At 39.9% G+C, this 27,282-nt stretch overlaps 1 protein-coding gene and 1 non-coding gene across 3 annotated transcripts; both read left to right on the top strand.

Annotated features, from left to right (window-relative positions):
- Positions 1-251: 251 nt before the first annotated feature.
- Trnal-cag lies at positions 252-335 on the top strand. The gene has a single exon. It is a non-coding gene; the product is annotated as a tRNA-Leu (tRNA).
- An 848-nt stretch (positions 336-1,183) lies between these two features.
- On the top strand, positions 1,184-26,814 carry LOC105383166 (glycogen [starch] synthase). 2 transcript variants are annotated; one of them, XM_048631994.1, is made up of 19 exons: positions 1,184-1,416; positions 6,213-6,353; positions 7,612-7,689; positions 8,161-8,267; positions 8,776-8,967; positions 12,435-12,529; positions 13,288-13,390; positions 13,615-13,723; positions 14,681-14,834; positions 16,603-16,723; positions 17,192-17,290; positions 17,762-17,829; positions 18,113-18,227; positions 19,241-19,318; positions 19,708-19,882; positions 21,751-21,880; positions 22,409-22,490; positions 22,730-22,862; positions 25,018-26,814. In XM_048631994.1, the coding sequence occupies exons 2-19, from the start codon at positions 6,215-6,217 to the stop codon at positions 25,113-25,115; spliced, it is 2,076 nt and encodes a 691-aa protein (XP_048487951.1). In that variant the 5' UTR covers positions 1,184-1,416; positions 6,213-6,214; the 3' UTR covers positions 25,116-26,814. The 2 variants fall into 2 exon arrangements, with proteins under 2 accessions (XP_048487951.1, XP_048487950.1); XM_048631993.1 differs by lacking the exon at positions 17,762-17,829 and having other exon boundaries at positions 1,185-1,416; positions 17,192-17,358.
- The last annotated feature ends 468 nt before the right edge of the window (positions 26,815-27,282 follow it).

Here is a 27,282-nt window from a genome sequence, read left to right on the forward strand (position 1 = left end):
CAAAAAAAATAACGAATCGTGAAAAAACACGATTCGTGAAAAATCACGATTCGTCTTCGTGTGAATGAGCTCTTACCTAATAATTTTCACAATATAAAGTCTAATATTGAGTAAAAACTTTTAAACAAGGCTAGCGGAAACTAGCTTTAAATACGTTTTATTTTTACATATTTTGAGATAGCAAGATAGTGGAAGGGGAAGGATAATGGCCGCCTTGTAATCTTATCGATGATTTCGTCGTGTCCCTCCATGTCAGGATGGCCGAGCGGTCTAAGGCGCTGCGTTCAGGTCGCAGTCCACTTCTGTGGGCGTGGGTTCGAATCCCACTTCTGACAAATATTTTTGCTTTTCAATTTATCTATTTTTGTTCGTTGAAGCTAGGTTGAACCTAGTAAAATATAAACTTCTTTATAAGTGCTACCTATTTTTTTGACTTTGGAAATATTACTGATAAAAATCCACTCTATATAATGGACAACAGGGTGGCGCAGTGGTAAAAGTTACTAATTGATGTGCCTGCCTACAAGTATTGCAACGTGTGCAGTTGCAGAATACATTCATCATCATCGTCAGCCTGTAATCGTCCACTGCTGGACATAGGCCTCTCCCATCTAGCGCCACAACACTCTGTCCTCAGCCTTCCTCATCCAACAACTCTAGTCCGCTACTCCGCTACGATACAGCACACGTTTCTTCTAAGAAAATGATGAAATATAAAATGAAAAATACCTACTGTGCCGATATGCTAAAAATGTGAGTACAGCTAGAACATAAAGCCTACACCACCGCGTATGTAGTTTTATTACAGATTTATATAATTAAAAACGTTAATTTAAATTAAAAATATATTATTGCTGATTTTCTAAAATAACTAAATTAGTATAGTATCATATTATATAGATGGCGCCGCTAGTAAGCCGTTACTAACGCCATCTAAGATATACTAGTTCACTGTTACTAAGTAAATCATAGATGGCGCAAATAATGCCTTCATAGTCATAAAGAACGTTTCATTTTTTGTTTCTTGCAGTGGTCAATGATCGTATGAAGGCATTTTTAACGCCATAAGCCGTCAGAAAGTCTAACGTATGATTATTTAGTAGAGTATATAAAATCGATATTTTATTACTGGCAACACTGCAATCGAACAGCTGTCAGGCTGTCACTGTCATTTCAAGGTGACCTTCAAACTGAAACGAGTCTGGTTTGACGTTTTATTATCTTTTAAAACTTATTTTCTAAGTAAAATCCTACCCACATAGACATGTGTTTTGCTACGAAATCGTAATAAATAAGTTAAAGGACACAATTTGGTGAATAAAACCTTTATTCACCGGTTGCTAAGTGAACTTTTGTGTGGTTTTCGCCGCTCCAGTTTTCGTTAAAAGTTTCCGTCAGGAGTAAAACTATTTTCAGGTAAATACTAGCTGTGTTACGACTGATTTTAATGCTTGAGGCGTCTGCTCCATTCATACTGCGGCGTGGCTAAAAATAGCAGTTTATAACTTCGTAGTTTACAATAATTCTTTGATCGGTCGCAGGACGATACTTTTTTAATGTTTTCAACTTTTAATATCGTCTGGGAAACTTTTAAAAAACAACTTTAGCGAAGCGCCGCTTTTCCACAACTTACCTGAGACGTCTTCATTAAGTATTATTATTATTTTACGTATGCGGTACACAAAGCTACATATCTTTAATTCGGTATAAAATCTCAGCTAATTTGGTGGTTGAAGATAGTTAGAAAGGTCAATGATTGAGATTTAGATTGAGACTTACACCTTGTAAATGCTAGAGATATAGGCAGGTATAGTTTGGGAAGACTCATTTACATTCCAAAATGAAGTTTTCATACTTTATAAGTTTCTTATAAGATATTTTTAAATAAAAATTAACCTACATCTTTATTTGACCCTGTTGTAAGTAATCTTATCATTATCACTCACCATTTCAACTTCTTATGAATGAAATGTGGCATGATATTTCGCATAGTGATAGTGAGTGAACACAAAAAATCCACACATTTATTTTAAAATAAAGTTATTATTATTAGTTGGGCTCTACCACACAACCAATTTAACTATTGTACAACATAAATTCTGGCAGATTTTTCTTCCCTCTGATTTAAATACATGTATACTATTTTATTCTTTTCTCAGTTGGGGTCTCAGTCAAAAGTTTTCTTGTGGGAATTCCGGGTGTAAGCTCCTTACCAATCAAATTTCATCCATATTCATTTAGCCATCTTCCCGTAAAACAATCATCCAGATTTACTAGGATTACAGCTGAAAAATAAAATACACAGCTTTGAATATAAAATTATTATGGATTTTATTGATTAATTATATTTAATATGTTTATTTATTTATTTATTTATTAGGTTCACCAACATCAGTTACATTATACAATCACTGTTTTAAAACTAGACTTAAAACTAAATGCACTGATAATTATAGGTGTACACTACATGTAAAATTAAGGCTTATTCTAAACTGACATACGTATTAACTTACTTACTTAACTACGTACTTATTCTAAAGTGTTAACGCAATTAATATTCTAAACCAACAGCAATTTGCAACTAGGTATGACTAAGTGTTATAATTGTTCGTACAAAATTTTACGGAACTGTGAGAAGGAATCTGCGTGAAGATCAATCAACCCACTGTGTGTATTGAGCAGCTTGCATAGTCTGGGGACTGGAGAGTTGGCCCCGAGTACGGTTCTTCGCCGTGGTGGGCACAATGGAGTTATTGGATACCTAGGTAGTCTAGATGGCACCCTGAGATTGAAACGACTAAGTAGCTGGGGACAGTTTATCTTGTTATGAAACAATTTGAAGAGAAAGGAAATGTCCAGCCAATCATAACGTTTCTCTAACTTCTTAATACCAAAATGAGAAAGTCGGGTGGGATAATCTGCTAGCCTTTTTGATAATCCCGACGTGTAAGCTAGGTGCGCAAGAAACTTTTTTTGCACTCGCTCTAATCGCAACATATGAACAGCGTAATGTGGGCGCCAAACGACGCTGCAGTACTCCAGTACGCTGCGAACAAGTGTGTTGTAAAGAGTGATTTTAGTTTTAGGCTTGCGAAATACTTTGCTATTCCTCATTACAAACCCAAGCATTTTATTAGCTCGTTTTGTAGTTTCATCGATATGTGGAATGAAGGTTAATTTTTTGTCCAACGTTATGCCTAGATCCTTAACTATCTCCACTTCCGTCAGTGGCTGGCCCTGTATAGTATAATAGGAAGCAACTTGATTTAGGTTTCTTGTGAATCTAATAAACATGCACTTTTTCGGATTGAGATGCATTTTATTGTTTCTGCACCAGCGATCAAGTGAATCTATATCTCTTTGAAGTACCGCCGTATCCTGGATTGTTTTAATAACGTAGGAAACTTTTAGGTCATCTGCAAACATAAAAGGTTGGCAGTGTTTAAATTGATCGGGTAAGTCATTTATAAATAAATCAAATAATATAGGTCCCAAGTGCGATCCCTGCGGTACTCCGGAGGATATACTCCACAGTTGCGAATTATAACCGTTCACTACCACATAGAAATAGCGATCGCTTAGATAAGAGCTAAACCAATTTAACAAGGATCCGTTGATACCATAACTATAGAGTTTGTGAAGTAATAACTGATGTGACACTTTATCGAATGCTTTGCTGAAATCAGTGTACACAACATCCACCTGATTTCCAGCATCGACGGATTCAACCAAATATTTCACATAACTTGTCAGATTAGTGCATGTTACACATGGAACCTATGCTAATAATAACCTATTTACAACAGATGGCTTATCTGCTGTTAGGATAAAAGCGAAACTTGTTTATAGTAAATACTATTAGTCTTGATCTTGAAGTTGAGGAAAGTATTTGCAATATAAGGTCCATTCATTCATTAATGTACTTATGCAGTTAACTGCATTTTATTGACTAACTGAAAGGCTTGGTAGCCAGTATTAAGTATTTATTTAAGAAAGAAAGAAAGAAAATACAATTATTTCACACACACACGGAAACAACACAAAAATAAATAATAAATAAGGTAAAGGAAAATGAGCAAGGGTGTTTTCCGGTGTTGCTTCCCGGTGCAGAAACGGGTTCTAGCTCAGCTTGTTGCTATGATAAACCATAGCGCTGGTTTTCAGCTAGAACCCTGGGTGAAGTCACGGACTGACTTGACATAAATATTATTCAAAAAGTAAACAAATAAGAACTATAGTTATAGATACTTATACACATTTATGTACTTACTAATATTGTACAACATTACAGAAAAACTACAATTAGTATTAAATGGAAATACTTCACTAATTCATTATAAAAAAAAAACCTCAAAATTAACGAAGTCATTTTCAGGATTCATAATATGTATATGAAATACTTACCTAAGTACTATTTATGCTTAGGTACATTTTGGAGCTACAAATAGTCACACAATGCATAGTACATATTATACCTAGTATAAAATATTGTAAGTATAGATCTTAGGTGACTTATTTTAACTAAAAGTATATTAAAACTCGTAGGTACTTCAAGCATTCGGTAGTAGCTGAGATTTCTTAGTGTGAAGTCCACCAGTGAAAGAATTTATGGCCAATGCTGTGATGATGGTCACAATAAACAGTAACCCCACAGCATGCAGAGGCAACGCCTGGCGTGTGATGTGATCTAATCAAGCGAGCGGCGCCACACGATAAAACACAAAACGGTCAATGTTACTAGGTCACTGTTATTATGACACTGACTGATAAAGATAATGTCTTGTAGCTGTAGATGTAGGCCTTGTTATGCACGCGACAATATCTCCTAAGAATTAATAAGAAATCGGCTTTTTACCTACAAGTTTTTGTATGTATTATTAAGTACTTAAGTAATGTTGTAGGTAATTCATCGTAAGGAATTCAAGTAACCGATAAAGATAGCTCTTAAAACCTGCTTTGGCTGTTGGCCGGCCATATATGAATAACCGATGAGCGGTACAGTAAACTAGCTCTCGAGTGGAGACCACAAACAGGCAAACATAGCGTAGGATACCATCCGGCTCGCTGCACAGACTACCATAGACGGGTAGCCGGTAGTGGTTGGATGAGGAAGGCCGAGGACAGAGTGTTGTGGCGCTGCTTGGGATAGGCCTTTGGATAAATATATTCTATTCTTTGTCCAGCAGCTCGATAATAATTATGTGTGTGTTTAGTGGCCATGATGAGTAGGTCGGAAGGGAACAAAGTTGTCGGCTCATAGTAACTGTTAACCACTGTACCATACCTATCATCTGCGCACGCGTTAAGTAGGTGCGTCATGAGAGTTTAATACCGAAAGAGTTATTTAGTTTCTTCTTATCTTATCTTTAATATACTTATAGCTGTTGGATGTCGAATTCGTGTGTTGATAATGTTGCGTGTATGTTAATGATAGTTAAGATAAAAACTATATTTATAAATACATCAAGGCGGCCTTATTGCCAGAATACAACTACATTCAGCAAACCTTAGATTTAGGTTTATTTATACGTAGCTAGAGTTATAGGTAATGCAGCACCTAGGTACCTAAGTTCTCAACATTTAGTTTTAAAAACTATGTTATGTTGAAATGAATATGTGTAGCTGATCTAGTTAGTCTGTTTATGTAAATTACAATTAAAATAAAAGTAGTCATTAGTCTGTCGGCCATATTTGCATTGTAAATGACTCTTATTTACTTGTTTTGTACATCCAATGATCCAATACAGAGACATGTGTATTATTTTTTGGAACAGATCCAGTTTCGTTGCGGCGATATTTTAGGATATTCAATACTAACATATAGTAATTAGTATGTACTAGGTACACTGTAAGTACATAAGTTAGAAAAACAGAACACCTTTCTTGATACAGTCACTCATAGACTAATATTGGTATAAATTATACCTTGCAATGTACACTCGAGTTGAATTGATTGTGTAAAAACACAAATTAGGAAATTGTGTTTCTTATAAGAGTATTTCATTTTTTTACGACATTTCTACCTGTCGTCTAGCACAGGGTGCAAGACGCTTACGTCATGACGTGACAAAAGTTTTCCGTCGCACTCGCTCTCGAAGCCGCGCGATGTCATTGAGCGCGAGGGAAAACTTTTGTCACGTCTTGTCGTACGCATCTTGCGTCCCATGCTACGCCTTCAGAATCACCTACTAAACCCCCTTCCACCCCCCCAGCCATGTCGCGCGACCGCACCAGCCGCCGCTTCTACCGCGCGGAGTCGAGCCACGACCTGTCGTCCTACATGGACCGCGGCCAGGCGGCGACCAACGAGAACCGATGGACGCTCGAGTCGGCGTGGGAGGTCGCCAATAAAGGTATATTAGTTGATTCGCTTGGCTTCGAAGGTAAAGGCGAGTTAGGGCTCTTACACATTAAAACGATACGACCCGACGTCGTATTCTCTTTATATGTGTGAGAGCTCTTACGTACAATAGTATTTTTTTTAAACAAAAAAATAACGCTGAGTTGCACAAAGGAACTATAAGTTCTGTCTGGTAAGTAAAGATGGTTTTCTTTTGCAGTCGTCAAAAATGTATGGGATTTCGAATGTAAAAAAACCAATAATATAATATAATGGACAGAGTATAATGTCGACGAAGCAAGGCGGCAATATATTTAATGAAAATTAAATAATATATTGCTGCCTTGCTTCGACAGTATACGGACAGAAAGAGACTGATACTTATAGATTTAATGCCGACATTAGCTTAAAGTTCCTGTCTAAAACCCAGCATAATTCAGTCATCTTATAAGTCTTCGTAATTTATGAAAATAGAAATCCAAATCAAACCAAGAGACTCTGATTCCTACAGTATAGTTTTGTAAACTGTAACACAAAGCACAAAACACATGTAGTATCAACCAGTAATCCTAAAACAGGCTTTAAGCCTAGGTACCAAAGGGAACCTAACACCTAGGCATTGTGTTTGTCTAGCCACCGCTAACTTTTGACAAGCTGCTAAACCAGTTTTGATGTATGTCTTCAAGGACTGGATGTTCTCCCGAGTTTAGCGAAGAATTAGATGCCTCGAAATGCACATTATTATGCCTTGCATGACTATTATGGTCCTTGAGAGAGGCCTATCTCCAGCAGTGGAAAGCTACCGGCTTATGATGTTGATGTCTACTTACAATATCATCAAATATTACCGACATAACTGCTAAAATCCGCTAGCTAAATCCATTTTCCCGGCGATATGGCATCGGCGTAAAGGATTGGAGTAAAGAAGTTTCCGTAGAAACCTACACCGACGTTCTTAGACGACGGGCATGACCGGATGCGGAAACAGTGAATGGCTGTTAAACATCTACATAATTTTCCCTGTCTGCGTGGTTGTCTGGAAGAGATTAGTTATAGTAAAATGCAGCCGGTTGTGCTTCTCTCTTCTTCTCTTGGCGTCCTATGACCCCCCCGTGGGGCAAAGGGCAGACACAACGGTTCTCCATCTCTCTGTCGACGGTTGTGCAATTTTATTTATTTTCTATGTATGTGAATCATGTTTGTGTGCAATAAAGAGTATTTTATTTTTATAATTATTGTTCTGTATTAACAGATTCCTGTTTTTATTTCAGTTGGTGGTATCTACACGGTGATCAGATCGAAGGCGTATGTCTCCACCGAGGAGATGGGAGACAACTACTGTCTACTTGGTAAGAGAACTTTGTATATACCGCTCGAATAAAGACGAATATGATATTAGGTACTTATTTAATTATGAATTATACATTCATCATCATAATTAATCCCTCTATTGGTGGGCACGAAAGAAGTCATCCCGAGTGACGTATAAACTGTACTTTATATTCGCTCGGCGCATCCTGCGGTCGCTACACGGGTTCGGTACCGACGTCGACAAACTCATTTAATGCGTGTTCCACCAATCACATCTTCGTATTAATGGCGAATCGATATTATGTATAGTGAAGTTTTCTACGTTGACAACGAAACCGTGTAGCGCTAACTGTCCAGCCAGGGACGGTACAAACACCAGATGCATTAAGTTACGTAAAGCGTTTGGCTTTCCAACGCGTCCCCAACATCCAAACCTTTGCTTGCACCTTGCCTATCTCCCTTCATTGTCTTCGCTACACGAATAAATTTAAACACTCTGTATCCCCCAGGCCCCTACAAGGAAGCGTGCGCCCGCCAAGAGGTGGAAGAAGCTGACTTCCCCCCGCACTCCCCGCTGCACGCCGCCGTCGCCGCCATGCGCAGCCAGGGGTACAAGGTCAGCTGCCTTACGCTTAGGCCTAGTTTCACCATACTCTGTTAGATCATAAACCGCTGTTACATTGTAAGTGTCATCTAAAATTAAATTTTCATATTGAATTCTTGAGGAATGATTCAAAAGTCAACAAGTAATCCTTTGTTATAATGTAACAGGGGTGTTAATGATCTAACTGAGTATGGTGAAACTAGACCTTAGTATACCACTTTTGCAACATTCTGTATAATTGGTGGAATTTTATCAGTTAATATCCCACATCTGCTACCCCTTCGGGGATTATAGTCGTGCATTAGCTATGTATGTAAGTTCCCAAAAACATGTGAACAAAAGTAAAATGCTTGTATTTTTTATCGAGAACAATAAGATTGCTTTCGGCGAGTTAACTTTATAAAATCCCACCAAATATCCCAAAAAACCCTGGCATGACAAAAAAAGGAGCTATTTTCATCCTACTTTTCATGCAACTCCTACTTCAGAGCATAAGTAATAAAACGTTTATTCTCCCCAGCTCCACACCGGCACCTGGCTAGTCGACGGCAACCCCCAAGTCATCCTCTTCGACATCGGCTCCGGAGCCTGGCAGCTGGACGCGTACAAACAGGAGCTGTGGGACTGCTGCTCGCTCGGCATCCCGCATCTGGACGTGGAGGCGAACGACGCCGTCATACTGGGGTTCATGCAGGCGCTGTTTGTTACTGAGGTCAGTATACAGGGTGTCCTTATGCAGGCAGTGGGCACAGGTTTATACAGGGTGTTGCAAAAAGGGTACACTAAGCCGAAACCTACATGTGCAGCATGTTTTATCTAAGCCAGATTTTTATTTCAGTTTCGAAATCAGAATTTTTTGTAAAAAGTCACGTGACTAACAAAGTTTCTATGGAAAATGAATTTTTTTTTCGCGAATTTTTAGGTTTCGGCTTAGTAGGTATACTAATTTTGCAACACCCTGTAGACATCGGCTCCGGAGCCTGGCAGCTGGACGCGTACAAACAGGAGCTGTGGGACTGCTGCTCGCTCGGCATCCCGCATCTGGACGTGGAGGCGAACGACGCCGTCATACTGGGGTTCATGCAGGCGCTGTTTGTTACTGAGGTCAGTAAATACAGGGTGTCCTAATGTGGACTCAGCTTTATGTGTACCGGTAGGTATCCGGCACACATTGCCTAGTCAAACACGCTCTGACAGGCAGCATACATCGTGGCACAGGTCTTTTATCGATGTCGATAAACTTGTTTAGCGCGCGTTCCACTCAAAGCGCGGTATATAAATTTCAATTTCAAAATTTGCGAAAAAAAAGTCATTCTCCATAGTAAAACAGTCACGTGACCAACATAGTTTCTATTGAAAATGTTCATTTTTTTTCGCGAATTTTGGAATTCAAATTTCAGTTTCGGGCTTAGATATACCATGCTGCACATGTAGGTTTCGGCTTAGTATACCCTTTTTGCACCACCCTGTAGACATCGGCTCCGGAGCCTGGCAGCTGGACGCGTACAAACAGGAGCTGTGGGACTGCTGCTCGCTCGGCATCCCGCATCTGGACGTGGAGGCGAACGACGCCGTCATACTGGGGTTCATGCAGGCGCTGTTTGTTACTGAGGTGGGTATATACAGGGTGTCCCAATATGGGTCCAGGTTTATATAGGTACTTCCGCCGCACATTAGCTAGTCAGACGTACTTCGAAACAGTACCTACTTGTTACTGAGGTGAGGCGTTTAGTTTAAGTGGCTTTTGTTTCGTCGGAGCTGCGGGAGCTCCTATATCTTTGGGCTATTGAAGTTCTTACTGGGGTAAATGCAAGCGCTGTTTGTTACTGAGGTCAGTATATACAGGGTGTTGCAAAAAGGGTATACTAAGCCGAAAGCTACATGTGCAGCATGGTATATCTAAGCCCGAAACTGAAATAAGAATTTGGAAATTCGCGAAAAAAAATTCATTTTCCATAGAAACTTTGTTAGTCACGTAACTTTTTACTATGCAGAATGTTTTTTTTTATTCTGCACATGTAGGTTTCGGCTTAGTATACCCTTTTTGCAACACGCTGTAGACATCGGCTCTGGAGCCTGGCAGCTGGACGCGTACAAACAGGAGCTGTGGGACTGCTGCTCGCTCGGCATCCCGCATCTGGACGTGGAGGCGAACGACGCCGTCATACTGGGGTTCATGCAGGCGCTGTTTGTTACTGAGGTCGGTATACAGGGTGGCTCAATGTGGAACCAGGTTTATATAGGTACTTCCGCCGCACATTAGCTAGTCAGACAAACTTCGAAACAGTACCTACTTGTTACTGAGGTGGGTGTATACAGGGTGTTCCAATATGGAACCAGCTTTATGTGAATTGGTGCATCTACCGCACGCTAAGAGACATGAGGCTAAGCAGCACGGGTATATTATCGACGTCGATAAACTGGTTTAATGCGAGTTCCACTCACAGCATTGTATTTATCACAAATTACGATATAGCGACGTTTATCTTCGTCGATAACAGATACTGAGGTCAGTATATACAGGGTGTTGCAAAAAGGGTATACTAAGCTGAAACCTACATTTGCAGCATGGTATATCTAAGCCCGAAACTGAAATCTGATTTTCAAAATCCGCGAAAAAAAATTTCATTTTCCATATAAACTTTATTAGTCACGTGACTTTTTACTATGCAGAATGTTTTTTTTTTTGCGAATTTCCAAATTCTGATTTCAGTTTCGGGCTTAGATATTCTATGCTGCACATGTAGGTTTCAGCTTAGTATACCCTTTTTGCAACACTCTGTAGACATCGGCTCTGGAGCCTGGCAGCTGGACGCGTACAAACAGGAGCTGTGGGACTGCTGCTCGCTCGGCATCCCGCATCTGGACGTGGAGGCGAACGACGCCGTCATACTGGGGTTCATGCAGGCGCTGTTTGTTACTGAGGTCAGTATACAGGGTGTCCTAATGTGGAACCAGCTTTATGTGTATTGTAGGTATCCGCCACACATTAGGTAGTTAGACACGCTAAGAGACATGAGGCTAAGCAGCACGGGTATATTATCGACGTCGATAAACTTATTTAGCGCGCGTTCCACTCAAAGCGCGGTATTTATCGCATATCGCGATATAGCGACGTTTATCTACGTCGATAACAGATACTGAGGTCAGTATATACAGGGTGTTGCAAAAAGGGTATACTAAGCTGAATCCTACATGGGCAGCATGGTATATCTAAGCCCGAAACTGAAATCAGAATTTCAAAATTCGCGAAAAAAAAAATCATTTTCCATATAAACTTTGTTAGTCACGTGACTTTTTACTATGGAGAATGTCATCAAATTTCAGTTTCGGGCTTAGATATACTATGCTGCACATGTAGGTTTCGGCTTAGTATACCCTTTTTGCAACACCCTGTAGACATCGGCTCTGGAGCGTGGCAGCTGGACGCGTACAAACAGGAGCTGTGGGACTGCTGCTCGCTCGGCATCCCGCATCTGGACGTGGAGGCGAACGACGCCGTCATACTGGGGTTCATGCAGGCGCTGTTTGTTACTGAGGTCAGTATATACAGGGAGTCTAAATCTGGACCCAGGTTTATACAGGTTGTTGCAAAAAGGGTATACTAAGCTGAAACCTACATGTGCAGCATGGTATATCTAAGCCCGAAACTGAAATTAGAATTTGAAAATTCGCGAAAAAAAAAGTTCATGCAGGCGCTGTTTGTTACTGAGGTCAGTGTACAGGGTGTCGCAATGTGGATCCAGGTTTTTATGTATAACCTATAATATACATCCGCCGCACATAAGCTAATCAAACACGCTGGGAAGCAGCAGGCTCGTGGCACGGGTCTGTTATCGACGTCGATAAACTGTTCGATGCGCGTTCTACTCCAGCATTGTATTTATTACAAATTACGATGTAGCGGCGTTTATCTACGTCGATAACGAGTCTGTTGAAGGAGGCACACGCTGAGAGGGTTACAGTTCAGCAAAGCGACCTCCATCTTTCAAACTTATAACTCCCCCCTCTTCTCAACAAAAGTACCAGGCGACCATAACTATCAAAGATTATCATTCCTAACATTATCTCATTCTAGTTTCTAATTTAGCTTCATAAACCAACTTCCCTATACAAAAGTACCAGGGGACTATAACTATCCAAGAGCTAATTCCTAACATTCTCTCATTCCTGTTTCAGTTCAGGAAAGCCGCAGAGAAGTATAGCAACACCCCTCCGCGCGTCGTCGCTCACTTCCACGAGTGGCAGGCGGGAATAGGTCTTATTGTGTTGAGGTAAGGACTGTTATTGCAATGATATTGTATTCATTTGCTTTTTACCAATAACAAGCTGAGATAAGGACCATTATTACACCCGAATCCGCATTGTTCTATGATTATTGCACTGATAAAACGGTCGAATGGCGTAGTGGTTAGTGGCCCTGACTGCTATGCCGAAGGACCCGGGTTCGATTCCCGGCTGAGGCAGATAGTTATTTGTTTAAAGACAATATAAACCATCTTCTTTCTTCAAAGCCTTAAGCACTACCAATCACTTTTTCAACATCACCAAAGGTTAACTGGTAGAAAATGCTGCTAGCATTAAGTTCGCCTTTGTACCAATTTACTTTGTGCAATAAAGAATTTAATAATAATAATAATATTTGTACTCGGGTCTTGGGTGTTGAATATTTAATATTTATCTATCTATGTATTTGTGTAGATATATCAGCTGTCCGATACCCATAACACAGGCTCTGCCTAGCTTGGGGTCGGATGGCCTTGTGTGAGATGTCCCCACATATTTATTTATCTCTTTATAAAGTTTCATGATATCCATTTCATAACCCTGTACCTCTCATCTAGGTTTGGATATTTTACGCATAAGAAAACATTTTAGTAGGTATTTGGTTGTAGTTGATCATTTATTACATTCACTATTCCATAGTATTTATTGCATAACATACTTATGTATATTTTGTTTTGACCATGTTTTGACCATATTCGCTACCACAAACAACTCGGGAGTAATTTATAAAAAACATTTTTTTCAGATGCCGCCACGTAGATGTCGCCACTGTGTTCACGACTCACGCCACCTTACTCGGAAGATACCTGTGTGCCGGCAACACTGACTTTTATAACAATATGGATAAGGTACAGTTTACCTTTCTTTCTCAGACTAAGCTATTGAAGATTTATTAGGCCATATTTTGTAAGATACCTCTAGCAAGAGTCATAATAATTATGTCGTTTGATTGGCAGTATTGGCACATGCTTATTGCCTGATGAGTAAAATTAATTTTCCCTCGAAAAAAAAATTTTGCCAGCAAAAGGTCTCCTACTCAGCATGTGCTCATACTACACCCATCTCTTTCCAGTTCTCAGTGGACGAGGAGGCGGGAAAGAGACAGATCTACCACCGCTACTGCATGGAGCGCGCGGCGTCCCACATGACGCACATATTCACCACCGTCAGCGATATTACTGGTGAGGGCTCTAGGGCGGAAAGTTGCTCATTACAGTACAGGAGGAGAGCGGTGGTAGCTCAGTCGTGTAAGCGCCCGCATCTCACGCAAGAGATGCAGGTTCGAATCCCGGCGCTGACATGTACCAATGAGTTCTTTTAACTTAAGTACAATGTATACCATCGCTCTTACGGTGAAGGAAAACATCGTGAGGAAACCTGCATATCTAGATTTAGCACATCTAGATATGCGAACCCACCAACCCGCAGTGGACCAGCGGGGTGGTAAATGGTCCAAGCTTAGGAAGGCAGTTTAGACCTTGTGGATATGCACAAAGGTTCCACTCGGGTGAGCCAGGTGCAGGAACTTACTCCCCCACAGAGAATAGAATAGAATATAATAGAATACAGTACAGGAGGCGGGTAAGAGGCAGATATACCACCGCTACTGTATGGAGCGCGCGGCGTCCCACATGACGCATATATTCACCACCGTCAGCGATATTACTGGTGAGTTAGCACATCTAGATAATAATAATAATATGTGAACCCATCAACACGCAGTGGATCAGAAATATTAGAATGGTGGAAATGTTCCAAGCTTAAAGATATGCACACAGGTTCTTTGCTTGTGTCTTGTTTAAAATGGCATAAGAGCGGAAAATCGGTCATTACTGTTTTTTTATATATGTATATGCTCGCAATAAAATTAAAATTTTCAGAAGTGAGGCACCCACTTTTTGCTGTACATATATTTTGTGATTTTAAATTTAGATGTGTCAAAACATAAAATCTTTGGTCGAAATCGACAGGGTAAATCTTATTTACCACAGTGAAATTACTGTAACTTAAAGTTTTAACGGACATAAAAAAATATTATAAATTAATTAAAATTTTTGTACCTCTTAAATCGCCTACATTACCTTATTCACTTAAAACCCTTTCCACAATTTTCACATGCAAAATTTCCACCTCCCCAGGCTACGAAGCGGAGCACCTGCTGAAGCGCAAGCCCGACCTCATCACGCCCAACGGCCTCAACGTGAAGAAGTTCTCCGCACTGCACGAGTTCCAGAACCTGCACGCGCTGGCCAAGGAGAAGATACACGAGTTTTGTAGGGGACACTTTTATGGGTAAGTGTTAAGACTGTTGCCGCTGCACGGGTCTCTTATCGATGTTGATAAAAATCACTAAGGCACTTTTAGAGGTGAGCGTTATGGTCCAGCTACCGCTGCATGGGTTCTTTATTGGCGTAGATAAATCTTACTATATGGCGATTCGCGATAAATACGGTGGAACGCGCATTAAACGGGTTGATCGACGATAACGAACCCGTGTCGCGACCGCTGATTCAGATTTTAACGACCCTGTCTTCAAGCTAACCTTGCTTCGAAAATTATATGGGTGTTTATGGTATCTTGATATCACGGATCAAGGATCAAGGTAAGTAGAAGCCGGGCACCTGCTGAAGCGCAAGCCCGACCTCATCACGCCCAACGGCCTCAACGTGAAGAAGTTCTCCGCACTGCACGAGTTCCAGAACCTGCACGCGCTGGCCAAGGAGAAGATACACGAGTTTTGTAGGGGACACTTCTATGGGTGAGTGTTGTGATACTGCTGCCAATGCACGGGTCTCTTATCGATGTTGATAAAAATCACTATGGCGCTTTTACGGGTGAGCGTTATAGTCCAGCTACCGCTGCATGGGTTCTTTATTGGCGTAGATAAATCTCACTATATCGCGATTCGCCATAAATACGACGCTATGACTGCGCATTTAACAAGATTATCGACGTCGATAAGGAACCCGTCTCGTGGCTGCTGATTCAGATTTTAACGGCCTTATCTTCAGCTTTGTTTTTGCCTCATGTAAATTTTTTAATATTATTTTTTTGGCCTTGTTATCTTGTATATGTATTTCTTTTCTTTAAGTCTGTATTTTTCTTTTTGTTGTTGTTGCTGTCTATGTGTCGAATAAATGTTTCTTTTTCTTTATCTTTATCATAATCCACCTTCTGAAATAGGATGAGTGTTTGTGGTATCTTGTTATTACGAATCAAGGTAAGTAGAAGTGTTCAGCACTGCACGAGTACCAGAACCTCCACGCTTTGGCCAAGGAGAAGATACATGAGTTTTGTAGGGGACACTTTTATGGGTAAGTTTTATGATCCTGCTGCCGATGCACGGGTTCGTTATCGACGTTGATAAATCTCACTATATCGCGATTTGCCATAAATACGAGTGTGATTTCTCATTAAACGAGTTTATTGACGTCGTATATCCACAAGTAAGTATACCGAACCCGTGTCGCGACCGCTGATTCAGATTTTAACGACCTTGTCTTCAGCATAACCCACCTTAGAAAGTTAGATGAGTATTAGTGGTATCTTGATCTTACGGATCAAGGTGAGTAGAAGTGTTCAGTACTGCACGAGTTCCAGAACCTCCACGCGCTGGCCAAGGAAAAGATACAGGAGATTTGTAAGGGACACTTCTATGGGTGAGCTTTATCTATATGTATGAATGGGTTGGATGAGGAAAGCATTTCATGGGAGAGGTCTTTGTCAAGTAGTGGATAATTATGGGCTGATAATGATGATTATGAGCAGTTTCTGTTACAAATCTCGCCCTAAATGTGACAATTTATGGCGAACGATCTGACGTTGCAGCTGATTTGTATTAAGTATTGTATGGGAATCTTTTGACAGCCAGCGATACGTCGCACGATAACATCTTCAGGTAGTGGCGTTTACTGCAACGTCATATCGATCGCACCTTAATTCGCTTCAATAGCGATGCTCTATTCGGTATTATAGGAGTCTCCGTACCTCAAAAGTAAAAACAGAACCAAGCTTTCGTTTGTTTATCTGTTTTAAAATAATAATGTAATGTTTTTTCCAGCCACTTCAACTTCGATTTGGACAAGACGCTATACTTCTTCATCGCCGGTCGATATGAGTTTGGAAACAAGGGAGCCGACATCTTCATAGAAGCTTTGGCTAGATTAAACCACTACTTAAAGGTACCATTGTTACATTCGTTAATAAAATTTGCGAAAATTTCCTGAAGAGAAGGGTGAAAATAGTTTTTTTCATCTCTAGGGAAAATAGCTTTCTTGCATCTGAAAATGATGATAATGATTTAAGTTGTAACGAAGGTCAGCAAATAATTTTTAGTCACTCATACTCTGAAAATACGTTGCCTAAAAAAAAACATGAAAAATAAAAATAAACCTTTCTGACCCTAGTCAAAGAATTTCTTTCTTACTAGATTTTTTTCTTGAAATGCTTATGAGCTTCAAGTAAAGGCTCCCTAAACATGCTCTACCTAATAATGCCCCTAGCTACGCTCATCCCCCAAACCCCACCGCGGGCTTTAAACACCCAACTTTTACCCCTATCCAAAGACAGACAGACAGATACATAAGCAACATCTGTATTGATCACGTTAGCAAAAGGTATCTCACTCAGCATAATGCTATAATCCCCAGTCGAGCGGCTCGGACTGCACCGTAGTAGCCTTCCTGATCTTCCCCGCCGCCACCAACAACTTCAACGTGGAGAGCCTGCGCGGCCACGCCGTCACCAAGGCTCTGAGGGACACCATTAGTGATGTGCAGCAGCAGATCGGGAGGCGGATGTACGACTTGTGTTTGCAGTGAGTACTTACTTACCTGTATAGAAAATAGAAAAAAAAACACAAATTAGTTAATAAGTTACAAAAAAAATACAACTAAAATATACAGAAAACACTTATTACAAAACAAACAGGAGGAGGATGTATGACTTGTGTTTGCAGTGAGTATCTCCTTACAGTAACAACAAAAAATACGGAAAATACTTAATAAACTAAAATGACAACAGCAAAAAATACAGAAAATAATACAATACATGTAAAGCAAAAACAACAAAAACAAATGACAGGAATTACTTAATATAATACAAAACGAACCATAACACAGTAGATTGCTGTCCTGAGCGTCACAAAGTCACCAAATCAGCAATAGTCAATAAGGTGAGCTCAGTCAGAGTTAGTCTTCTTCTTCTTCGCCGTCACCAAGGCTCTGAGGGACACCATCAGTGATGTGCAGCAGCAGATCGGGAGACGGATGTACGACTTGTGTTTGCAGTGAGTATAAGTCTTCTTAAAGATAAACATCTTGTTTGATACACTGACAATAAAAACCAAAAACACTTAATACAACAACAAAGAACTTAAAACATTTAGGGCAACTTGCACAAACATTTAAATCTAGATTTAGTGTCAAATCTCGAATTAACTCATGATGTAAAATTTAGTAAGATATCCCTTAAAATAGGGATGAAAATGACTCATTTCATCCCTAGGGAAAATAGCTTTCTTCGTCATATTTAAAAAATGCAGTTACAAAATCTCCCTTACACCTCCACAGAGGCCAACTCCCCGAGGCGTCAGACCTGCTCCAGAAGGAGGACATGGTGCGCCTGAAGCGCTGCATCTACGCGCTACAGAGGGACGGCCTGCCGCCCGTCACCACGCACAATGTGGTGAGTAGGGGGGCTACCACCACCGAACATTAGCAATAAACAATACTTAAAAACAAATTAAATTAAAACAACAAATGACAGATAAAAACGCAACTTACTCAATTTGCGTGAATTACCGAAACCTACACTCCAGATGCCGTACCACCACCAACACATAACAATCCATAAACCGCGACGCTCGCTTGTATCTAGTATGGATCTGACGGATGTTTGTCAGGCGTGCGACGCTGTTTATGGATTGTTATCTGTCATCTGTCATTTGTTTCATAAGCGCAATCGCAAGTTTCTAAGTTATAAGTACGCATAATTATGTCAAATATTGAATCTTCCACTGGAGTCTCTTATAGCTTAGCGGTTAGTAAGTAGCTCTTGTTCGAATCCCGTCCTAGGCAAACAGTTCCTCTTGGGTGTAGCTATGTTAAGTATTGGCGTTGTGTGGTATCTCCAAACTGCCTGCTAAGCATAGAGTTCACTCGTCAGTCTTGCAATAAGCCACTGTCCCCGAGGCATCAGACCTGCTTCAGAAGGAGGACATGATGCGCCTGAAGCGCTGCATCTACGCGCTGCAGCGAGACGGCCTGCCGCCCGTCACCACGCACAATGTGGTGAGTGCCAATATAAAATGGACACGCCCCCTCGACGAAATACATCAAAAACGTATTTTCAAAATCGGATTACAATTAGCGGAGTAATCGGTGGATATGGATATATATAAAAAATACATACAGGCGAATAGAGCACCTCCTTTTTTCGAAGTGGGTTAAAAAGGTATTGGAATAAAAGAGGTAGGTGGGAATAAAAGTAGCGTATGTGTTAATCCATGGTGGGAGCTTACTATCTACGTGTACATTTTCATAATGATTGGTGCAGCTATTTTACGATGAAACAGTAATAAACATCATATCATTCATACTTGAATTATGTGTATGAGCAGAAATTATCATCATCATCATAATTTTACCTGTACATTTTCAACTTACATGAATTAAACTGTATGTAATATCTGTTTTCAGGTAGATGACTGGAACGATCCCGTTCTCAACTCGGTGCGAAGATGTCAGCTGTTCAACACTGTCAGCGATAGAGTTAAAGTAAGTTACACTGTTTTCTTAAAGATAATTTTAACACTTACATTATGTTCTGAAGGTAGGCAAGAATAGCCTGAAAAGAAGGACGAAAGTAGCTCTTTTCATCCCTAGGTAAAATTGATTTCTTGTATTTCTAATGCGAGTTGATGTTGTTGAATTTATCGGGTGACCCCTTTTTTAGTCCCTCAATATAATAGCTATCTTGCTACGGTCAGCCGAAACTCGGCTTCGGGGACTAAATAAGCAGTTTTCACCCCTTGGGTAACAGTGCACTTTTTAACGCCATGTAACCTACACCTTGCAAAGTTTATAATTTTATGAATGTTAAACTTTAATTAGGTAAGTATTTAGTTTTTTTTAAAATTAAATATTAATTTTTTTTATCCTCACAGGTAATATTCCACCCCGAGTTCCTCTCATCCACCAACCCGCTGTTCGGGCTGGAGTACGAAGAGTTCGTCCGCGGCTGCCACCTGGGAGTGTTCCCGTCGTACTACGAGCCGTGGGGGTACACGCCCGCCGAGTGCACCGTCATGGGCATCCCGAGCGTCACCACCAACTTGTCCGGTGAGTCGGAGTAGGGTTCTGCTGTGTGATTGCGGAGGTCTCTGCAAAGTTGTGAAGAGCTAGCACGGGGCAAAGTTAAGACGTGACAAAAGTTTTGTATCGCGCTCAGATCGCTCAGCTTCAAGAAGGATCGCTTCGCACCCCATGCTAGCCATTGTGACGGAGGGAACTTAAAAATCTCAAGCATGCATTCCCTAAAGCCTAACCTTATTTATTTATTTATTTATTTAATCCTTTATTGCACAAATATATAAATAAGTGTACAAAGGGTGGACTTAATGCTAAAGCATTTTCTACCAGTCAACCCACAGGAAGTACAGGAGAAATTAAGTTATAGGTGTGCAAAAAAAAAGAAATTGCAATGTCACTCAATAATTATTGTACCTAACAATAAATAGCATACATAAATAGAAATAATATAATAATAAACTATAAATATATACTTGTATAAATATATATTTATATCGAAGAAATAGATTAATATATACCTATTATTAATATCATTTACATTAGGTTCAGGATAGGCTATCATACTTGCTGAGGTAGTGAGCACGAGTTAAGCGTTTAAACACGTTGCGAGAAGGGGCTTTTCTAATATTGTCAGGAAGATCGTTCCAAAGTCGTACAGCTGTGACCGCAAAGGAATCAGACATAAAGCCAGAGCGGAAGGAGGGCAAATTGTGAGAGGAGCGAAGCTGCCTGGAGTCGGTATCTGAAAGAAATTGGAACATTGACTTAAGATAGGGGGGAGTATTAGGCTCGTGGAGGACAGAGAAAAGAAGGCAAAGGATACGCAAGTTCCTACGATCGCGAATGGGAAGCCATTTTAGCTTTGAGCGGTACTGAGACACGTGATCATATTTACGGAGCCCAAAAACAAAACGAATGCAGGTGTTCAGTAAGCGTTCAAGCTTACTGAGCAGTGCTTCGGTCAGGTCCAGGTAGCATACATCCGCATAGTCTATAATGGGTAAAAGGAGAGAATTAACTAAAGCGAGTTTAGTGTGCTGCGGAAGGAAATTTTTCATGCGAAGAAGGAAGTGGAGAGAGGCGTAAATTTTGCGGGACACTTTGTCCAGCTGTGGTTCCCAACTCAGGTTTTGGTCAATCATCAGGCCAAGATCAGTAACGGTTGGAGTGAAAGGTACCACTCTACCGTCATATTTTACTGGCGGCACAGCAGCATAGTCCAGACCTGATAATAGCCGTGAACCCCCTACGATTATGGCTTGACATTTGCTGGGATTAACGGAGATGCCGAAGTTTCGAGATCATTGAAGTATCTGCCCTTATCGGCATTTTCTAAACCCTACAGAGCCGAGCGAAGCGAGGCAGCACAAAGCTAACCGGGATCCCCTTAAGTGTAAAGAGCCGAGCGAAGCGAGGCCATACATCTCAATCCTGCATACCCTGAAGCTTAGAGAACCGAGCGAAGCGAGGCAGTATAAAAATAACTGGCACTTTCAAAATCACAAAGAGCCGAGCAAAGTGAGGCCATATAATCCAACCCCGCATTCCTAAACCCTTGAGAGCCGAGCGAAGCGAGGCAATACATACTTAACCGGCATTACCTAAACCTTAAAGAGCCGAGCGAAGCGAGGCCATATATCTCAACCCAGCATTCCTAAAGCCTAACCTTAACGGCATCTTCAAAACCCTAAAGAGCCGAGCGAAGCGACGCCATTCACACCACGTATGTTTATCTTAAAACCTAGTGTGCCGAGCGAAGCGAGGCCATACATCTCAATTCTGCATATCCTGAAGCTTATAGAACCGAGCGAAGCGAGGCAATACAAACTTAACTGACACTTTCCAAATTACACCTTTTTAAAAGTAGATGTATATTTATTAGTGTTTTCTCCCACCAGGCTTCGGGTGCTTCATGCAGGAGCACATAGCGGACCCGCAGTCGTACGGCATCTACGTGGTGGACCGCCGCTACATCTCGCTCGAGGGCTCCGTGCAGCAGCTCGCCACCAACATGTACGACTTCACCAAGTGAGTTACTGTTGCACCGCCGATTTATCTCAAATATCGACCATTATAGAAAGAAAGAAAGAAAGAAACATTTATTTGACACACTGAACAATAAAAAACAGAAACAAAAAGAAAAAGAATACTACCAAAAATATATATGAAAAAAAACAGAAAATAATACAAACAAACAAGGTTGCTGTCCAGAGCGTCAAAAAGGCACCAGCTCAGCGTGTGCTGTGGCCAGAGAGGCCACAGCGCTGGTTTTCAGCTGGCCCTTAGTGTTGTGACCTCAGTCACGAACGCGAGGTATATTAATTAGGATGGGTTGTGTTGTGTTGTGTGTATGTGTGGAATGTGTGTATATTTGAGTAAGCTAGGTAGGTGTATAAGTAGATATAAGTAAGTAGGTACATTATAGACACTGTCATCTCTCAAGAAGCCATTATAAAACTCTGCCCTCAACCCAGCCACGGCCCTTAAAGTCGAGTCGGCTGTAATTCACATCTAGAATGTTTTTACTTTAATCCTATATTTGTTGTTTTATTCGAGGTTGACCCGCCGCCAGCGCATCATCCAGAGGAACCGGACGGAGCGGCTGTCCGACCTGCTGGACTGGAGGAATCTGGGCATTGTGAGTGTTCAACACTTTCATTGACGTTTAGGCTGTTTAATAGCATCCGGATTCCATCACGCACGCGGGATGTTCGCCATTTTCCCGCGTCTCGCGTTAATATTCCTCGCTTCACAATTAAGTATGAAGCACGCAGGGCAATCCCGCATGCGTGATGAAATCCGCATGATGTTAAAAACAGCCTTTAATTACTTACATCAAATTCTTATTTTATTCAATTTCTTATTTCTCCCTTACAGTACTACAGACAAGCCCGCGCGCAGGCCCTTAAACTAGTCTACCCTGACTACGTAGACCAATTAGGTCAAGAGTTGGAGCGAGGGTTCAACTACCCGCGCCCGATCTCCGAGCCACCCAGTCCTACCGCCTCCAGTACGTATAGTCCTATCTACAGAAGGCCTAGCACGGGGCTCAAGACGTGATAATAGTTTTCCGTCGCACTCGCTCTCGAAGATGTGAGTGAGACATTTTGTCACGTCTTAGCGTGCGCGTCTTGCGCCCTCAAGTTACAGGTGTTGCAAGAGTGGTATCATCATCACGACCCATCACGTCCCCACTGCTGGGGCACGAGCCCCTTCCAATGAAGGAAGGGTTTAGGCCTAGTCCACCACGCTGGCCTAGTGCGGGTTGGTGGACCCCAACACAAGCAAGCTTGTGCTGAGAGGCAAAAGTGGTATACTGAACCGAAAAGGGTGACTGACGGGGCCAATCTGAAGAAATTTTGTTCTACTGTTAATTTTGCTTCTTCATAGAAAATTTGTAGGTCACGTGACTTTTTTATTTAGCAAATATTTTTTTACAAATTTTCAAAAGTCGTAGAACCAAAGTGGTTTAGTATAATCCCCTGAGTCACCCCTTTCCGCTTAGTAGTAACCATGTTTGTGTGTCTGTAAGAATGTTTTTCCTGTAGGTATATAAAAAAACATAGGGTGTTACATTATTCTGTCACAGGAAAGTGGGTGAAGATATTGCGATGAAATTTGGTATGTGGGCAGCTGACACCCTGCATGTATCAAAGCTGTCCTATCCTACTGCACAAGTACATTTATTTGCATCAAATTTATCGATTAGTAGGGCTACTTAAAAATAACTAACTACTCTAAAATAAATGATTTTACTAAAATTGTAAATGAACAGTCGGCGGTCTTATAACTAAAAGTAATCGCATCTACCCACAGTGCGTCGCTCGGCCACTCGCCTAACCTCATCCCACACAGAGCCCATGACCGGAAGTCAGACCACAGACAACAAAGCCACAGACACGGCAAACGAAACCATAGAGACCAAAACTACCATAGACACGGTAAAAGAGACCAAAGACGAGGAAATCCAAACAGACATCGTCCTAGATGTTCAATTAATGAACGAAATTAACATAAAAAAGTCTCTAGAGTTGCTACAAATATCGGTCTCTGGCGATTTAGGAATAGATGTGAATTTCGAGAAGCAATTCTCGGAGTCCGAACACGAGAATTTCAGAACGCCGAACGAGAATTTTCTGGAGCCATTGAATGAGGCGGTGACAGAACAAATAGATCAGCTGATTTCTAAACTGAATCATTGCAACGACAAGGCCGAATAGGGTTTAGTATGTTTTTTCTTTAGTGTTGCCATGTGTGAAGAATTTACACGTTTTGGTAGCGAAAGCACAAATTTTATGCGGTTACAGTGGATGTTTAGAAAAGTTAACGATATATGGTAGAAAGATTGTTTTAATTTAAGGTGGAGGTGAAAAAAAATGAATATTAATTTTTCTTCTGTTCGTATATTTTTTTTCTAGTGTAGGTACTTGTTGCAATTTGGAACTTGTCACGTTTTTTCAAAATATTTTATCAAGTAGGCACTTTAGCACTGTTAGAAGTGGATTAGTACAGTAAATATATCTACCACATATTGATTTATTTCTAAAATGGAAAGTATATTTTTATGACAACGAACAAACATTTGTTTCACATGCACAGCACAGCAAACCACAACGAGAACTATTAAAAAATTAAAGAGAAAAGTAAAAAAATCTACTTTAAACATGATTGCTTCCGAACTTAAATGACATTACCAGCATGCGGAGAGTCGCCACCTAGCGGTACACGCGCTGCACTAGCTCCGCGTTATAATAATTAAATTCATTTATTCAAGTAACAAGACTGATTACGTTATACAAATTAACGACGATTTTCACTGCTCGATCGGTTAAGAAAATACAACACTTGGCCCTCAGTCCCCATTCAGTTTTTGACCATTTTATTCGTAATCTTATTAAAATCTGCGGTATCAAAATACTTTCCCCATCTTTATTTCCACTCGTAATAATTATTAATATCAATATACTAACTTCATCATCATCATCATCAGCCAATAACAATCCCCTGCCTCTCCCAAGGAGCGCCACAACACTCGGTCCTCGGCCTTCCTCATCCAACCACTACCCGCCACCCGCCTAAGGTCGTCAGTCCAGCGGGCAGGAGGGCGTCCGACGCTGCGTTTGCCTGTTCGTGATACTAACTTACCTCATCTTTATTTCCCCCAGGAGGCACCACCCCGGCCGCGTCGGTCCACGGCTCTGATGATGAAGATGAAGTGGACGAAGAGAAGGAACTGGCAGAACTACGCATCAGCGACCATTAACTAGAGACTACCATAGACAAAGATATTCCGTAAGACTTACACTCACTATTTTGTAGAAGTCTGAAACGGTTTACAGTGCGACAAACTTATCTGTTCCGGTGAGAGTTGACTAAATTGGTCCATATCTCATTATTTACTAATTAATTATATATTAATATAATCTGGGTTTATTGAAACCACAAGAGCGAATTACCACTACTGGCAAACTTAAAATCTTATAGAATGAAGAAATATTACACATTTACGTGAGCTGTCACCGGAACAGATAAGTTTGTGACACTGTACTATACTATTCGCGTAGTAGAGTAGTATGAGTGACACCTGTCATTATAGAAAAATGTTCCTATCTGACAGTGTCACCCACACCATCATATACCGCGCAAAGAGTAACTTTCGGTTGACCGATGAACTTTTCAGGCATTTTTTTATGTAGGACCTGTGATTGAAACATTCGATCAACGTTTGGTGGGCAACTGGGCAGTTGATCGGCCAATCAACTTTTTCTATCAGTGATTAAATATGATACATTGTACGTATGGCGATTTTATGCTATTAAAGCACAGCACATTATCAAAAATGAGTGTTCATAGTTAGCGCTATTATAGCTATTAGCTAGCTCGGTGTCAAATTCATAAAAGTTAGTATAGTTTTAAAAAGTTGCCAACTGCAAAAAATAAATTCGCCACATTGTTTTATAATCATCCAATGTGTTGACAATGGATTGGTTTTTGGGATAGATATTTATATATTTTTATCGAATTTATTATTCTATACATAGTTGTTGTACTTTTGGTTTAAAATTATTGGATAGTTCTTTTATTTGAACCATATTTTTTGAGAAGTTAAAAATCAAATATCAAATAATAATCCAATGTCTTTTCAATGCTTTAGATTTTTTTGGGATTGATTTCATCGAATTTATTTTACATAACTACAAACTAAAAATATTATATAATATTTATATACAAAAAAATGCCATAAAAAGGGTTCCTCTTATCATTAAAAATATACACTACCTACTTACTAAATTAATATTTGTAACAGATACCTCAGTGACTATATCTCATCTTGTTAATGTAGTCATATTGTAAGGGACTAACTCAACTAATATTTTCGTAATGCCACAGGTATTATGATTTAATAACACACCTAATATTTTTTCAGATTATAAATTTTTTAAAAAGTCAAAAATATTTAAAAGTTTAGATTTAAGTTTATCCTTATACATAGTTATATTTTTTTATAATACTGTGTAGGTTACTAATTAAGTTCATCACAATAGATATATTATCAACCGAATTTTATTGAAAATATATTATGACTGATGCCCTAGTCTATATTCTTAATTAATTTCAGAACGATTTGAAAATAAATGAAATGATAGCATCGTAAAGATTTTTTAATCGATTTATTAATTTTATCTTAGCAACAAAAGATATATAGTAACATATACAAATATACTGTTACTAATTATTTACCTAATTCACGAAAACAATCAAAGTAGTCAAATATTTTTTCATATACCTAAGTACTGCCATGTAGTTTATAGATTTATAAAAAAATGTCAGAAAGAAAATTTAAGAGGGCGCCATTTTATGTCTTAAATATATCATATGTGCCATGTTTTATAATTGCCGAATCTATTTTATAATTTGGTATTGTTAAATTTGTTTCAATAGAAATAAATTATGTTAAGTTATTTACTGTTTTATTATAAATAAATTTACCCCAAACCCACATAGACAATAAATCAAGTCTCATTTTCATTTTCGTTGTCGCTTAAAGTGGGCAATCTATTCCATGTATCTATCTTTGTTCCTTCCTTGAAAGCTAATCATATACATTGAAAATGCTAATATCTCTTGCTTGACACTTCATGATTATACACTGACGTGCAAAGAAACAGTTTCACTCACAAAATACCGACCACAACAACTTAGTTTTTTTCAAAAATTTAATTTAGCGTTTGAACAAAATATTAATGATTTAAGTTGTTAATATCCTGATGCTCTTATAAATGTACTTCAATGTTGCAGAAGGCGTCAATAATCAGATTTTTCCGTTTTGGAATAATTTGGTGCTCTTCTCAATGGAACTTTTTCATTGCCCGTGAGTGTATAATACTACAATTACCTATAGAATCATTTATCACAATTATTCTTACTCA

This window comes from Plutella xylostella, chromosome 30 (genome assembly GCF_932276165.1).
Source record: "Plutella xylostella chromosome 30, ilPluXylo3.1, whole genome shotgun sequence".
Lineage (NCBI taxonomy): Eukaryota > Metazoa > Arthropoda > Insecta > Lepidoptera > Plutellidae > Plutella > Plutella xylostella.

Excerpts from the sequence above, each read along its gene's own strand:
- LOC105383166 (XM_048631994.1), top strand. The coding sequence starts at position 6,215 with ATGTCGCGCGACCGCACCAGCCGCCGCTTCTACCGCGCGGAGTCGAGC. Across the intron at positions 13,724-14,680 it reads CACCGTCAGCGATATTACTG|GCTACGAAGCGGAGCACCTG; the intron begins GTGAGGGCTCTA and ends CCACCTCCCCAG. Across the intron at positions 17,830-18,112 it reads ATGTACGACTTGTGTTTGCA|AGGCCAACTCCCCGAGGCGT; the intron begins GTGAGTATAAGT and ends ACACCTCCACAG.